At 42.1% G+C, this 15,677-nt stretch overlaps 5 protein-coding genes across 5 annotated transcripts; 4 read left to right on the top strand and 1 right to left on the bottom strand.

The window, feature by feature from the left end:
- Positions 1-288: 288 nt before the first annotated feature.
- On the top strand, positions 289-591 carry ATC70_000262 (uncharacterized protein; the record flags this gene model as incomplete). Its single annotated transcript, XM_064819680.1, has 1 exon — positions 289-591. The coding sequence occupies one exon, from the start codon at positions 289-291 to the stop codon at positions 589-591; it is 303 nt and encodes a 100-aa protein (XP_064683600.1).
- A 1,068-nt stretch (positions 592-1,659) lies between these two features.
- DIA4_1 (Serine--tRNA ligase, mitochondrial) lies at positions 1,660-4,201 on the top strand (the record flags this gene model as incomplete). The annotated part of the gene is made up of 5 exons (XM_064819679.1): positions 1,660-1,736; positions 2,039-2,191; positions 2,251-2,568; positions 2,634-3,902; positions 3,961-4,201. The coding sequence occupies 5 exons, from the start codon at positions 1,660-1,662 to the stop codon at positions 4,199-4,201; spliced, it is 2,058 nt and encodes a 685-aa protein (XP_064683599.1).
- An 18-nt stretch (positions 4,202-4,219) lies between these two features.
- ATC70_000260 (uncharacterized protein) lies at positions 4,220-5,875 on the bottom strand (the record flags this gene model as incomplete). The annotated part of the gene is made up of 1 exon (XM_064819678.1): positions 4,220-5,875. The coding sequence occupies one exon, from the start codon at positions 5,873-5,875 to the stop codon at positions 4,220-4,222; it is 1,656 nt and encodes a 551-aa protein (XP_064683598.1).
- Positions 5,876-7,746: 1,871 nt separating this feature from the next.
- On the top strand, positions 7,747-8,853 carry ATC70_000259 (uncharacterized protein; the record flags this gene model as incomplete). The annotated part of the gene is made up of 1 exon (XM_064819677.1): positions 7,747-8,853. The coding sequence occupies one exon, from the start codon at positions 7,747-7,749 to the stop codon at positions 8,851-8,853; it is 1,107 nt and encodes a 368-aa protein (XP_064683597.1).
- A 203-nt stretch (positions 8,854-9,056) lies between these two features.
- ATC70_000258 (uncharacterized protein) lies at positions 9,057-13,037 on the top strand (the record flags this gene model as incomplete). The annotated part of the gene is made up of 3 exons (XM_064819676.1): positions 9,057-9,739; positions 10,085-11,187; positions 11,425-13,037. 3 exons carry the CDS (start codon positions 9,057-9,059, stop codon positions 13,035-13,037), a joined length of 3,399 nt encoding a protein of 1,132 aa, XP_064683596.1.
- Positions 13,038-15,677: the final 2,640 nt, after the last annotated feature.

The following is a 15,677-nucleotide window of genomic DNA, read 5'->3' as shown; positions in this document are numbered from 1 at the left end:
ACTACACAGCCTCTTTATCATCTTGAATTAATTCAATAAAGTGAACCTTTCACTGAGCTACTCATCATTTTTCTCATGTGTGTAATGTATCGATTCAGGTACAACATTATATTTTTTGTCTGTTTCTTTTAGAAAGAAATAGTATAAATGCAAGCTGTTTTTTCTTTGTTTTCCGTTGGATCCATCACATATTGACCATTTGATCAATCATTGTAAGTAGTCGTTATCAGCTTCAATGTTTCTCACTTTGACATTGGCATTCACTGGATGACACCATTAGATCTCAAAATGCGTGGTGTTTATGTTTACTTATTGGCAATCTTATACTTTGTTACTTTGGTAGCAGCCAAAGGATCAAGTGGCAGTGGTAGTAGTGGTAGCAGCAATAGTGGTAGCAGCGGTAGTAGCTCAGCCGGATCCGAAGATCACAGCAACTCAAGTAGTAGCTCCAGTAGTAGTTCCAATGGCGGCTCTCATGCTGGCGGTGCTCCTTCTGATAATTCTACGACTAGTGATGGAGCATTGGGATACACTATCCGCCCAATTGTTATGTCAGGCGTTATTGCCTCTACATTTTACATGATTTTTTAAATAAATGAAACTTGTCAAATCATTACTATACGAGTGATCTTATTTCACCCAAGCAAAGTGTCAGAATGATAATAAACCATCAACCTTATATATTCCCTTGACATATGGAGGGACGACAGATAGCCCAAGAAGCACTGCATTGCGGCGCACCCGCAATCAGTCAAATCACTCGATCTACAGGAAGCCTCTTGAATTGTCTTGTACCATGCCGCTTATTAAAGACTGGTGTCTACACAGCTGAAATGTACTTCAATGAGCTTTGTAGGATTGAAACAATTTGAAATAAATAATTCATGCTTATCCTGGTCTATTGCAGCAAGCCTTTCTTCCCGCCATCCGCCAGTAGATATGGTGATGAGTACCTCTTTCAAATGATACATTGCCAAGTCTAGGTCAAAGTGTTAATTCACTTTTTGCCTCTGTCGAGGTGTGTAAACAAGTCTTGCAAATAAGTGTAATGCTTTGCGAATGATTCCCGTCTATTTTCATCAAACAAATAGCTTGAAATGCTGTAAATCAATCATTGCTTTATACAAGCATGGCCAAATCCCAAGTATTTATTGGTATTACAAAGATAATTGGATATCATTGGAGCAAAGAAAAACTAGATCAAATAAAGCGAGCTAACCCCTTACTTTCACCCCCCCCCCCTGCCATATGGAAAAATAGACTACAATCACAAAGATCTTCGAGGTGTGTTACCTGGTGCACAAAAACTCAAAATTACTACCTTTTTTTTTTCCTTTTTGCATACATATGACAACAACAACAACCACAGCTTCTGACATTTACGCCAACTCATTTGGAGAGAAAATATCCTTAAAGATTCAAAAAAGCTACTAATGACAAAGACACTATCGTCAATTGGTTCATTTTAGTGTTGATTTCTACAACATGAGTCTCCGATATATCTCCAATATAAACTTGTATTGGTATAACTATTTTTAACAGGCTTCTCTATTCTGATTCAACTCAATAATTCGTTCCTTTATTTCTTTTCTCTATCTCTCTTTTCTTTCTCTTTTTTTTTCGTTTTATTTCGTTTCGATTCTATAGAGAAAACACAATATGGATCCAGAGAATCACAGATATATGAATCAAAATTACAGCCAAGAGCCTAATCATCCTATGAATAGACAACACAGGTAAATAGACGAAAGGAAATGTGGGGAGATGGGTTTCTGTTTCTGGTTGTCATGGCAACCTATAAAAAGAATCGTCTAGGGGCTGCAAAATGTATTCCATCATTTTGTAACTTTTGATTCATATCATCCTTGATATACAAATACAAATCTCAAAATGATTTTATTTGACATCAGCAAAAATTTATTAATGAAGCCCAGGGCTTTGTTAGTGGGGGAGAGAAGAGGGGGACCTGAAAAAAAAAAGTGGAGAAAATTTCTTTTTCCTTCTTTCATCTACTCATCACTTTTCTCAATATTTATAGTTTTCACCAACCTGAGACTACTCACCAATATCATCACCACCAAGCACATCATCAACAAAACCAGGCTCTGATGCCAATGCAACAACAACAATCGCCTTATAACAACGCCACGGCTAATGCTGCTCCAGTGAAATCAGAATCATCTCCGCAAAGGTAACATTTCATTTGTGTTCGTTTCACCCTCTTTTTGACACTTCTTTTCTTTTTCATAGCAGAGTTATCATGTCATCTCAGCCTACTACTCCTCAGCCAACTGCCAGTAATACCGAGCACAATGATTCGATCAAGAATGATGAATTAGATGAATCGAATTTGCAATATCCATCTTCACCACCATTGCCCCTGGAAGCTCAGAAATACAGTAGCTCGGCGACGCCAGGCACACCCTCCTCTTCTTCCAACTACCATCCTCATGTCAGCAATAACCCGACTTCAAGAGATCGTAAAGAGTCACTCATTAGCGAGACATGCCCTTCATTTGGCCCTACTGAATACGCCCATAACATTGTATCATTAGACAGACATACAACGTAGGTTTTATGTTTGGGCTGTGTACCGTGTGACGATAACTAAAGCTTCGTTTTTTCTTATCTAGTATTGATGTTCGTCTCCATACAAAGGTGGATCGTGGCTTCTTTTTGGCTGATAATGACTGGACATGTTATCGTCGCAATTACTTTCAAGTAAGTGGATCCTTCTCTTTGGAAGGTGTGGGCATTTTGTACGAGGGACAAGATTTCCCTTGCTTGGCAAAGGATCACAACGGATCACTGGAGGAGATTCACTGCTTCATGCTTGGTGTCAGTGCTCGCTTATCTGATTGTGATAAATCGATTCAGTTGATTCAACACACCCCCAAACGTGATAAAGGTCCTCAAACAACACCTACCCCAAAGTTGATCCGCCCTGGAGGTAATATCGGTTTTAGTGCTGTTGGTTCTAGTCAATCTATTGTCACCTTTGAACGTCTTCAGTTCAAAACTGCAACCGCAAACAATGGCAAGAGACGTGCTGCTCAACAATACTATGTCATTGTCGTTGAACTATTAGCAAAATTACGTAATGGAAATACGATCACTGTGGCTACTGCCAAATCATCCTCGCTTGTTGTCCGTGGTAGAAGTCCTGGCCATTACGCTGAAACTGACTCTGGTGCTCATAGCTCTAGTAAGCGTACTAGCAGTGGAGGTGGCCCTACTTCCAGTGTCATTCAACATAGTAACTCAGCTGCACATGTTCCATATGGACGTCCTACTGCCTATGCTGGTGCGAGTGCTCATCTCTTCCAGCCTACAGAATACATGCCCTATGATTACCACGGTGTAGCCTATACAAACTATAGTCACATGCCTCCACCTCCACCCATGTCTCACTCTCACTCATATCCTGGATTACAGCAACAACAGCAACAACCACAGACTTACACTAGTGTCCATGACCGTGTTCATTCAAATGCATCTCCTGAGGCGCCTTATTCTGCAAATAATCACCACCATCAACCTCAGCAACACCACTCCAACGAACAACCCGACTATTCCTCTGTCAAGGACGATTCGACAAGTTCACCTTACTACTGGCAAAGACAGCAGGGCGAGCGTCAGGAGGATGCTCACCATCAACAGCACCAGCAACAACACCCTCAGGATTGGAGCAGAATCAGAATGGCTTCTAATAACAGTGCGTCAAGCGTTGATAACTCCCAACATGGATCACCTTACATGAATCATCATCAACAACACCAACAAGCGCCAGATCATTACTACTCTCACCCTCATTCTCACGCACCTCCACCACCTCCACCTCAAACACAAAGTCAATATGGTCATCATCCATCTTATGGCCATCATCACCCCTTAACTCAGAGGTAAAATTATCTGTAGCGTTTGTATAAGCTGAGCCATATACTGATTTGTATTGAATAGTTTGCCACCACCACCCTCCTCTGCTGCTACTACTGTTGCTGGATCTGAGCACTATCCTACCTATCAGCCACCTCAACAACAGCAACACTATGAATGGCGTCCAACCAACAACAAAATACCAATGTACACTTATGACACTGACAATAACCGTAAGGAATATGAAAGACCTCAAACAGGAGGCACACCCCCGCCCTCCTCTTCTTCGCCCATAGCAGGCAGAGAAGCTACTATTGTAAAATAATTTTTATATTCTATTTATTTATTTGATTCTTGATCCGAGTAAATACAACTGATCTACTGAAAAGCAATGTAACCTAATATAAATAAACTGGCTTTTTTCTTGCTGAACACAATGGTTAGCATGGATGCGATTTTTGAGCGTTTTGTAGTATTGCACTTTTTCGCCGTGCTGAGTGATTTGGATGTGTTTTGTTTTCTGATGAGTGTCTGTCTGCTGTTGCTGCAAGACTTGTGGTTGGTGCAGATTTACGAATTCGAGTTGATGGTGTGGCATTGCCAAATCAACATGAAAGTCCAAGAAATGACAGTTCACCAGAGACAGGTGGGTCAGCCGTGGACATGCGCACAGGAGATCATTGAGCGTTGTATTGGATAATGTGACATGACTGAATGAAACGTGGGCAATTCGAGTTTTAGACATGGTTTTTGATGGTTGTGATAATGAAAGATGATCCAATTTAAGCTGGTGTAGCCGAGTGTTCTCCAATAGTATATCCATTGCGACGTTGAGCCACTCATCCTTCATATAAATACCGGACAGATACAGCCTTGTCAGATTTACTGAGTGCCTGAAATCAAATGTTTGAAGTACATGACATGGCCAAAACGACAAGTCAGTCAGCGTTGCCTGGTGTTTGTGAAGCAGACTTGTCAGTGGTACGGGATAACCAGGCGAATAGATTTTGAGCCTTTCTAACAAGGTTGTGCATTGTAAAAGTGTCTTGTAGAACTTCATATTCAAGGGAAATCCAAACAGAGAAATGCGGTTAAGATGAGGACAACACTCAACAACAGTTTCCCATTTAACAGTTGTGTCAGTCTGCATATCAGAGTCCATGTGGCCGTTTTCAATTTCCAGGGTCTCCAAGTTTGGATATCTGTAGCAAATGTATCTAACCCAGGCCTTGACAATGCCTTGACGAGGATGGATGAGGTGGATCAATTTGAGCGATTTGAGGTTGAATGCCGGTACTATGTCTGTTATGTTTTCCAAATGATGGATATCAGGCCTACTACTACTACTACTACTACTACTACTACTACCAAATACACATAGAAACCGCAGCTTTGGACAAGCTCGGTGAATGGCCTCTAGTTGAGGTGGCGCCAATGGAACTTGGCTGTCATGGCCAATGTGGAGTGTCAGTGATTCAATCCTAGAAATCCCAATAAGCCAAGAGAAATTGCAGTGTGAATCGATGAATAAAGATAACTCTGTTAATGAATGCTGATTGTGCAAAATTTGAGTGCCTAGCTCTGTTGTCGGATTGAATATGGAGATGGCTATCAAGTTCAATGATCCCAGAGCATACGTTAATTGCTGAATTTGTTGAGGATACACAAACAATTTATCCCACGCATTAAAATGTAATGTATGGAGGTTAGGGCAAAGTTTACACAGGGCCACCAATTCACTGTCTTTAACGATACTCGAGTGATAAAAGGGTTGCTGTATATCGACTATATTGACCAAATGACCTTGATGTTGCAATTGCAAGTAAAAGCGCTTGAATTGGTGTCTATTGTTGATTTGCGCATAGTGAAACAGTGATCTTTGAAATAGGGCACTCCATTTTGAACAGACTTCCACGCAAGTGATACGGTCATTGACAGAGCTCAAAAAGCGGTCTACAAGCACCAATATTTCCGTTGGTAAAGCATTAATGGTGGTCATTTCAAAAGAATTAGTAAAGTAAAGAAAAAATAATGGGATTCAGAAGCCATGTCAATCTAATTAACCAAATGAATGTAATACAAGAAAATAGCTAATCAGGAAGGAGGTAATGGAACAAGGGGAAATATAATTCTGGTGGCCACGGTTTGAATTAGGTACACGAGAATTAGGTTAAGCAAGCTAGGTCAAGTTTTGTTTAGAGTTGTTGCCTTTTGTCAAGCATTGATTGTTGAATTTCTGCCATGCATAATTCAATTGATTGCACTTCACAACGATACCACAGAATTGCAAAGATTCTCTGTATACTTGACAAAAGGGTATTGTTCCTGTGTGAAGTGTTGGTTTGCTTTTCTTTACATTTTATGTACGTTTGCCTCAGTAGACATAAGTTGTATTCGATCACGTTATCATTTGTAGCAAAAAGTTTGGGAAGCACCTACCAAATGACGCAGTAGCTTTAATATAGCTTTGTATATGTGTCAATATTGATCTGGCTATGGCTACCGTCAGACAATTAATGGTTTAATGTACCCTTTTTCCCAAAATGATTGGGACACTTTGCGAAAACGTAAGGGACAGGATTAAAAAACAGATGGGACAATTCTCAGATTTGTTTGGCACAAAAAATAAAAGTTGTCTTGAGACACCTGAAAAAATGAAATGAGACAAATTACAAATGTGACAGAAGGCCCATCTCCACTCAAAGCAAAGAAACTTCCCTGAAAGTATACAAAATCGCTACGAATGGGTTAAGAAATGGGAGCAAACGGATATGGACTACATGTCTAACTGCGTCTTCCTTGATGAATCTGCTTTCCATATCAACCTGAAGCGAACAATGGCTTGGTCTGAGAGGGGAACTCGCGCTGAGGTAATTGTTCCTGTAACGAGGGCCAAAACCACAGCTATTCTCGGTGCAGTAAGTGTTTGGGGCATTATCAATGTTCAAGTAAGAATACCAGGTGCCTCTTTTAAGAAAAGTGTTGTGCCAGAAGGGCTACAACTGTCTATAAAGATTAAGGTATTCTTGATGGGTAGATATGTCTGTGTTGTGCAACAACATGGACAAGCTATGATAAGTGAAGTGCATCTCAGCTATCTAAATACTGAGGTTCACCAGATGTGATAAGCGTTGTACAAGATAAATTGCTACTTTGGCATTCAGAACTTAGTATAAATAGAATAACTCTTGTCTTCATCAATAAATCTTTAGTTTTTGTGTCTGATCTTATTCAAATAAGTCTTTTCTTGTTTTTATAATATTGAACATTTTTTATAAGCTACAAATAATAATCCTTTTATTCTTTGTGCTTAACAAAAAGAAAGATAGGTGGAGGCTCTGGTAAAGTAGGACCTGGGGGGGTACCGTAACAGGGCATTATTTCAATTTCGTGGCTAAGACACTGGATGTTTTGGATAAGGATGATAGGTTCAAAGGCTTCTATATCGTAATGGATAATGCGCCTATTCATACGGTCGATGACATTGAAAGATATATCATTCAGCAAGGCTATAGATGTGTATATCTTCCTCCATACTCTCCTGAGCTAAACCCTATTGAACAATTTTGGCATGTCGTAAAAAGCAAGCTGAAAAGAGAAAGGTCATTGTCAGACGAGAACCTCACTAGTAGAATAGCTGATGCATGTAACAGTGTTTTGTATAGCGATCTTGAGGGATCTGCTCGTTATTCTGTCAACGAATTTGAGGCATGCTTGAATAAACAGCCTTTGTAGTAAATGGGACACTCGAACCTCTGAGTTTGTCTCATTTCATTTTTTCAGGTGTCTCAAGACAACTTTTATTTTTTGTAATCTCTTTCAACCAGCACTTACTTACTAACACGTTTGCTCAACTTTTTGGAGACCAACATGTCTTCCGCTGAAGAAACTCTCTATAACATCCGCTCTGCCATTGCCAGCATCGATTCCTCCATCGGTGCCCAAAGTAGCATTAATCAAGCTACCGAGCAGCGTTTAGATGCCGTTGATCAACGATTTGATGCTATTGACCAACGCTTTACGAACGTCGAAACTTCCTTTAAGGAAATTCTTAACTTCTTCAAGTCCCAAACTACCCAGAACCCCTCTCGTCCTTCTGACAACCATCCTTCAGTAAGCCCTGAAGCTCAACCACCTCGCCCTGCCTCCAAATCTGACGGACCTCAAACCAAACCCTCTTGGGCCTCTATCGCTAGCAAGCCCCCTGCTCCACTTACGGACCGCAAGCGACAGGCCTTACACCGTGCATTCAATCCACCTGTTCACGATCCCACTCAAAATGGGTCTTACACCTTTGTCTATCTCCCTCGCTCCCGCCGTATGAATCGTGCCCAAATTAGATCGAAATTTCGCCAAATTTCGATTGACAACCTCCGAATTCTGGACCTCAGCTTCCCGGCTCGTAACACCATTGGTGTTCTTTTGCATGAAGCCTATCTCCCTGAGTTCAAATCGAAGCTTCTCGAAATTGACTCCCACTTGATCCAAGATTTCGATCCTCTGGATCACCATCACATTGCCGACCCTAAATACCAAAGTTTCTCGGAGGAACGTCGTACCCAGCTCGCAAAAGCCCTTCACCAGGACCGATGCATCCGCTCCCTGTATTTTATTCGCCTCCATCTCGTCCCCGGTGTTGCAAAGTACTTTGTCCATGAAGGATGGGTACCTAGCCACGTCGCTGAAGATATCATCAACCAACGTCTCCCTCGTCCCGTCAAGAGACGACCTGCTCCCCAATCAGTCTCGGAATCCACATCCCAAAATCCCCAACTCTCTGGCCTCTCTACCCAAACTAACTCTTCTCGCGGCTCTGCTCCACAGGTTCCCCTTCCTACTAATCCTCACGATTTGTTCGGTAATCCAGTACCCACTCAAGACATGGGTACAACCCCTGATTTTGCCTCCAATGCTTACTCTTCGGAGAGCTCTCGTCCCAGTTCTCCCGTCTCTGACGCCGGTGATCTCTCTCAATGAGTGAGAACAACGACACCACCAACACCAATACTCATGCTCCCTCTTCCTCAATAAATCATTCCCCAAACCTGGTATCACACCTTTCCCCTACGCAGAACAGAATCACTAACCTTAATATTTGTAGTCTCAATTGTCGTAGTCTCTCTAAGCCTTCATCTCTAGATCTCAGCCGCTCCCTCTCTCGCCTTCTCGCTACCTCTGACATGAATATCCTCTGTCTTCAGGAGACCCACTCAGCGGATCCTGAGGTGCAGGATCGTCTGGACATCCAGTTGCAAGCTAAGACTTCTATATGGACCCACTACTGTGGAGTCGTGAGCATAAATCCTGCTATCCAACTCGATGATGCCTATGTCTCTACTAATGGTCGGTTAATCATCTGCACTGTCTCCCACGTCAACCACCTCTTCCGCTCCTTTCGCCTTATGAACATCTATGCTCCCGCCACTTCTTATGCTCGCTATGACTTCTATGCTGATCTCCTCCAACTACCTTATTTCCGCTCCTTACTGTCAAATCTCTTATCCGACTCGTTTACTCTTCCCTCTGCGGCTCCCGATCTGATTGTAGGAGATTTCAACTACAACTTTCGACACTTCCCAGCATCTGTCATCCAGGATGGCCTACAGCATTCAAATTTCATCACCAATTTACACCTCGACTATTGCTATCCTTCTGACACCTACTCAATCAACCCTGAGGATCCCTCCAATGTCCCCATTCTAGACTCCAATGACTCTGCTAACATGCCACCGGCCACGAGAGCCCAATGGCTATGGCATGCTATGTTACAACACCACTACCAAGAGTGCTCCCATCGTTTACAATCTGATCCACTTTTACCCACCTTTACCGGTGGTGGCCACCGATCTACCATAGATTACATGTATGTGGCGCCCCCTCTCACGTATTTTGTCCACACATCCAACGTTGACTTCATCGGTTCACAATGGACAGATCATGCGATGCTTAGCATCCACTTCAGAATGCGCAACACCAACCATGGCAGGGGCCTGTGGCGAGCCAATCCTTGCTTGGCCACTAACTCTTTCTTTGTGAATCAGTTGTACCGCCTCCTGGATGACTTTCACCGGGATCTGGCCTCCAGTACCTCTACAGCATCCCCTTAATCGATATGGGATGATATCAAATCTCTGACTCGCACAGTGGCTCGACGAGTGGGTCGGAAACAGGCTGAATGACGTCGGCGTCAACTGAGACACCTCCAAAGCAAACGAAACCGAATTCTTCGTACCTACAAATCCACGGCCATCTGGAATGATCGTCTCCCTGCCATCGAAGAGGCTATCAGTACCTTACAGCAGGAAATCACTGAACATCAGGCTCTCCGGTTGGGTTTACGTTGGCGTGAGAATGGCGAGATCTCTCCTGGCTTTTTGAAACGTCTGGTCACCCAGCGGATCACTCAGCGGACGCTGCCCACCTTAGTGGATCCCTCCTCTGGAAATCGTTTCTTGTCCCAATCTGAAAAGGAGCAAGCTGTCCATTCCTTCTACACCAAGCTCTACACTCCTGATACTGTAAATACCACGGACATTCATTACTTTGCTAACATGATCCCTCCTTCACATCGATTATCTGATGACTCCCATGACTCCCTTTGCGCTCCTTTCACTCTAGATGACATCCTGGATGGTCTCTTTCGGTCTCCCCCTCATAGTAGTCCTGGGATTGATGGTCTCCCATATCAGATTATGCGGCTCCTCTTTCTCCATCCTACTACTGCGGCTATTGGTCTCCGGGTATTCAATGATGCTCTTCTCCATGGTATCTTTCCGGCTTCCTGGATTCAAACCAGCCTGGTTCTTCTTCCCAAGAAAGGTGATCTCTCGTATTTGAAGAATTGGCGCCCTATATCTTTAATCAACACGGACGCCAAAACCTTCACCCGTATCCTTAATGCTCGCTTGATGGTCCATTTCTCAGACAAGATCTGCATCCAACAAATGGGATTCATGCCCCAACGGTTCATTGCTGAACAGGGTCTCCAAGTCCAATGCATGCAAACGATTGCCACCAAGTCCGGTCTGCCATTCATCGCGCTTCTTCTGGATCAAGAAAAAGCGTATGATCGCATCCACTTCTCTTATCTTGAAGCCATAATGAAAGCCTTCAACATCCCCAGTACACTCATTACCGCCATCCTTAACCTCTTCTCCTCCACTATGATTCAACCCAACGTGAATGGCTTCCCATCCACTCCTTTATCACAATTACGAGGCCTTCGACATGGCGACCCGTTAAGTCCACTGCTATTCAACATCGCATTTGACCCCTTCCTGCGAGCAGTCCACAATGACTCCCGTATCCAAGGTTTTTCCTTCCCTCCAGACCCTTTATCTGGATCTAGTCCCCCTCCTGTCAAGATACTTGCCTACGCGGATGACACTTTAGTCACCCTGAGCCATCCATCTGAATTCCCTGCCCTTGAAGACCTCCTGCAAAGATACATGGCAGCCTCCAATGCTTTGCTCAACTACAACAAAACACAGGTGCTATCCCTTTCAGGCCTCGCTCAACCGCAGTGGAGTTAATTCTTGGCTTCTAAAGGCATCACATCCTGGCATGACAACTCATCCACCTCTGCTCTGAACTACCTTGGTTACGGTCTGTTCTCCAACCAGCAACAACGGTCCTCCTTGGTCGCCTCTCTTATCTCCAGTATCCAAGACTCTTGTCAACTCCATTCCACTCGAAACCTGACTATACGGGGTCGTATCACTGTTCTGAATTCTTTGATCCTCTCCAAACTATGGCACATCCTACGTCTGGTCACTCTTACTAAGTCAGAATTCTCGTCCATACAATCCATCATCTCATCCTTTATCAACCGGAACGCTAAGATTTCTCGCTTTGCTCTTGACAAACTCGCCTTACCGCGATCACAAGGTGGCCTCAAACTCCTGATCCCAGCTCAACAGGCTCACGCCCTGCAATGGCGCTGGCTCCAACCACTCCTTGATCCCAATCAACCATCACTCACTCTGATGCCATCCCTTCCAATCCTTCGGTCCACTATGTCCTTTGTTCTTGGCTCTCCTCGGTTTCCTTCCTACCACTGGCCTCTGCTTTTCCCTCCCTGTCGCCCATCCGGTTTTCCTGATTCTGGTCCCGTCCACAACATACTTTCTGCTGTCGACTCCATCCAAAGAAACTTCTATATATGCTCCGTTGATATCCCCACCATTTTACGTCTCCCCTTCTTCAACACACTCTACACCCCCTCCCATCCTTTGTCACCCACATTTTCTCCCCCTTCCACAGTTCTCCAAAATCACATTACAATTCGTCGCCACCTTTACGGTTCTGACATCTTTGATTACAGCCCTACAACCCTCAACCTCACTCTTAAACAACACACTCGCAACCTCCCTCATTCTATCGCCTCCGCTCGCGCCATTAATATGATACTTTCCCATTCCCTTCTTTTAAACACCTTTACCCTCCATGCTATGATGCCATACTTCCCTCGACCTCTCTTAACTTCATCACAACTTGATCTCACCACCCTACCCACTATTGACCAACTACATCCCTTACTCACATCCCTCATCTCTTCCCAATTCGACTTGGCCTCTCACCAAGTCAAAATTGTCGCTCCTTCCACTAAAGGCTTCAAATCCTTACCTTCCTCTACTCCTGTGGTCTCCCCAGCACCGGTCCTGACACCTACTAGATGGAAAACCTTTTGGTCCCTCCGTATCCCTCTGAATGCTAGAAATACCTGGTTCCGTGTTCTCCATCACAAGATCTCTACCAGAGAACGTATTCAGTCTCGTCTCAAGACCCCTTTCAACGCCACCTGTACCATATGCAACTCATCCACAGAAACAACTGAACACTTTTTATTCGCTTGTCCACTTAAACGTTTCTTCTGGCGCACCGCTATCCTTACTTACATGCTTCCCCGGATCCAACAAGACACCTACTCAAACTTTCAGCAACTCCTTCATTTGGAACATCCTTCATCCAGGCATCAGCACCCTCTGTTCCCATCTCTTTCCGTACATCAAGTGTTTGCCTGCATGTTACAAACAGTCTGGTATTATCACTATCAGCACCACTTCCATCAATCCACATTCTTACCTTCTATCCTCCTTTCCTATCTACGAAACTCACTTACAACCCTACACTCCCAAGAAAACTTTCATCAAATTCTCTAATTTGATACCCCATTATATCCAGTCTTTTCCCCTCTCCCTTTAATTAGGTGACGAAAAGGACTTTAAATAAAGCATTGATTTGCCCTAAAAAAAAACTTTTATTTTTTGTGCCAAACAAATTTGAGAATTGTCCCATCTGTTTTTTAATTCTGTCCCTTACGTTTTCGCAAAGTGTCCCAATCATTTTGGGAAAAAGTGTGACCGACAGCGTTTGGCCCAATTAATAATTTTAGGTTTGTATCTAGTATTTTAATATCTCTGGAAATTCGTTTTGCTTTCAGCTGTATGTCTTTGTTTCCAATCCTAGGGATATATCAAACCTTTTAATTAAGAGTAATAGATCCATAGACATAGAGTTGAAAACTAATATGCTGGAAACCGCTTCATGGCATCTTGCTTTGTTTTGATTGTGGCAAAAAAAGTTCAAAGATGTACAGTGCATTTTACCAAAAGTGGGGAATAGCTTTTCCACGCCCTATCTTGACACTAGGACCTTCATATCAGGACCATTATATGCCCGCTCTGGGGAGTTGATTGGCATATAAACAGATATTATTCCCTACATTAGATGTTAAATAAACTACTCGATGAAAGTGTAAAAGTAACCAATATTATATATAAAATCAAGCCAGTATTTGGGCGCTGTTCTTTGTTAAACTGTCAACTCAACCCGGTTTCACTATTAGTTAAGTTCTGCTCCCCTGTGTTTGCTGCTCACAAAATGAGACCTTGTTTGGGTGCCTATAATGCTTCCTGTAAAAAATCGGTTTTTCGACCCCCAAATTGGAATTTTAGTTACAGTGTGTTTGCTTAGAACTGTTAAGCACAAAGAATAAATAGATTATAATTTGTAGCCTATAAAAAGTGTTTGATATCGCAAAAATAAGAAAAGACTTATTTGTGTAATGAAATAGCCACCCAAACGCAACTTAATTGAAAACCAAAGTTCATCAAATAGCACTCATTCAAATTCATGCTATTTGGATCTATTAATGAAAGCGCTCAAATGTACATCAAAAACCCATTTAAAAATACTAAAGTAAAGATACACGCTTATATCGCACATCGTGTGAATGAATCACTCCTGATCACAGTGTATTCAATCACACCCATGATGGTCGTAATAGGTGATGGTATCTTTATCCAAATGGAATTAAATCAATAACAAGCATATTCAAATATGACAACTATGCCCTGCTGCCATAGTTGCACAATATCCCAGATAAAGGATTCCATGCTTCAATAACAAACATCACACTTTAAACCATCAAGGTTACATTAAATCATGCTATGACGATAGCTCACCCAAGCCCATCAAGGTTACTCAAATCGACCCTTATGGCCAGTGCTCTTGCATTGATTACCACTTTAAATCAAACATCAACAACATTTGCCAGATATCGCAATAGCAGCACCTATTGCTCTCTATCATCACTAATCCTACAAGCTAGATGCAAATGTATAAGTACTCTTCTTTTTTTTTACTCAATTCCAGGATCTTCAGTTCATTTTATACACAAAATAAAATACAGTTGATTTCTATTGTATTTTACCTTTGCTTTATTTTTTTTGTGAAATCCATTAAACCTGATTTCACTGCAATTTGAATAAAATCAGACACAAAAACTAAAGATTTATTGATGAAGACAAGAGTTATCCTATATATACTAAATCCTGAATGCCAAAGTAGCAATTTATCTTGTACAACACATATCACATCTGGTAAAACTCAGCACCTAGATAACTGAGATGCACTTCAATTATCATAACTTGTCTATGTTATTGCACAACACAGACATATATGCCCATCAAGAATACTCTAATCTTTATAGACACTTGTAGCCCTTCTGGCACAACATCCCCCCTATACTTGACTACACCACCAATACGTTCAGAATTAAAAGAGTAAATATTGGATGGGCTTTGAAGAAAAGCTACACCATAGCTTACAACAAGAAGAAGCCGGTGATGAATTTGTAATAATAAGTCGATGATAATAATCAGTTGTCAACTGTATCTAAACCGAAAGCAAAAAACTTCTTTATTACAGGGCATCTACTGTAGGGGGAAAAACTGTCCCGTTCGTTCAAATAATCTTGACTTTTACCCAATATATTGCCGAAACTCAAAAAGAGAATCCCTCCCATACTGCGTTCGACAGAACAACTAACAGGAATTACAGCAACATAAAACCTTATGGCTGGACTATATTTTAACCCCAGTATAACCAGCCAAAGTGGGAAGTGTCAAAAATGTTAGGTGGGTAATTCTAGATGGTATAAAATGGTTGATATCTTTACTTCCAATAAACGTATCGAAGAGGTCTAAAAAACTACCCGCGGTATGCTCAGGATATTTAATATCCCAGGAGCATTCTAAAAGTATAAAAGAGGCTAATTTCTTCATTTTTTTTCTTTATTTCTTTGCTTTCTTATTTTTTTTTCAAAACTTTCATTATGCCTGCTCGTTTAACACAAGATTTGCGCAACATTCTCCAATCTTTGCTCTAACGTGGTCTTTCGTTCTCAAAGATAAGAAATATGTATCCAGGAATCGGTAACTCTACTCTTACAAGACTCAGAAAACTCTATTGCCCTGACCTAGCTATACTTGTTGGCGGAAGACCGAAAAAACTTGGTG

Source organism: Mucor velutinosus (assembly GCF_035048745.1).
Source record: "Mucor velutinosus strain NIH1002 chromosome Unknown tig00000041, whole genome shotgun sequence".
NCBI classification, from domain to species: Eukaryota; Fungi; Mucoromycota; class Mucoromycetes; order Mucorales; family Mucoraceae; genus Mucor; species Mucor velutinosus.
This window is presented reverse-complemented; position numbering and strand designations above follow the sequence as displayed.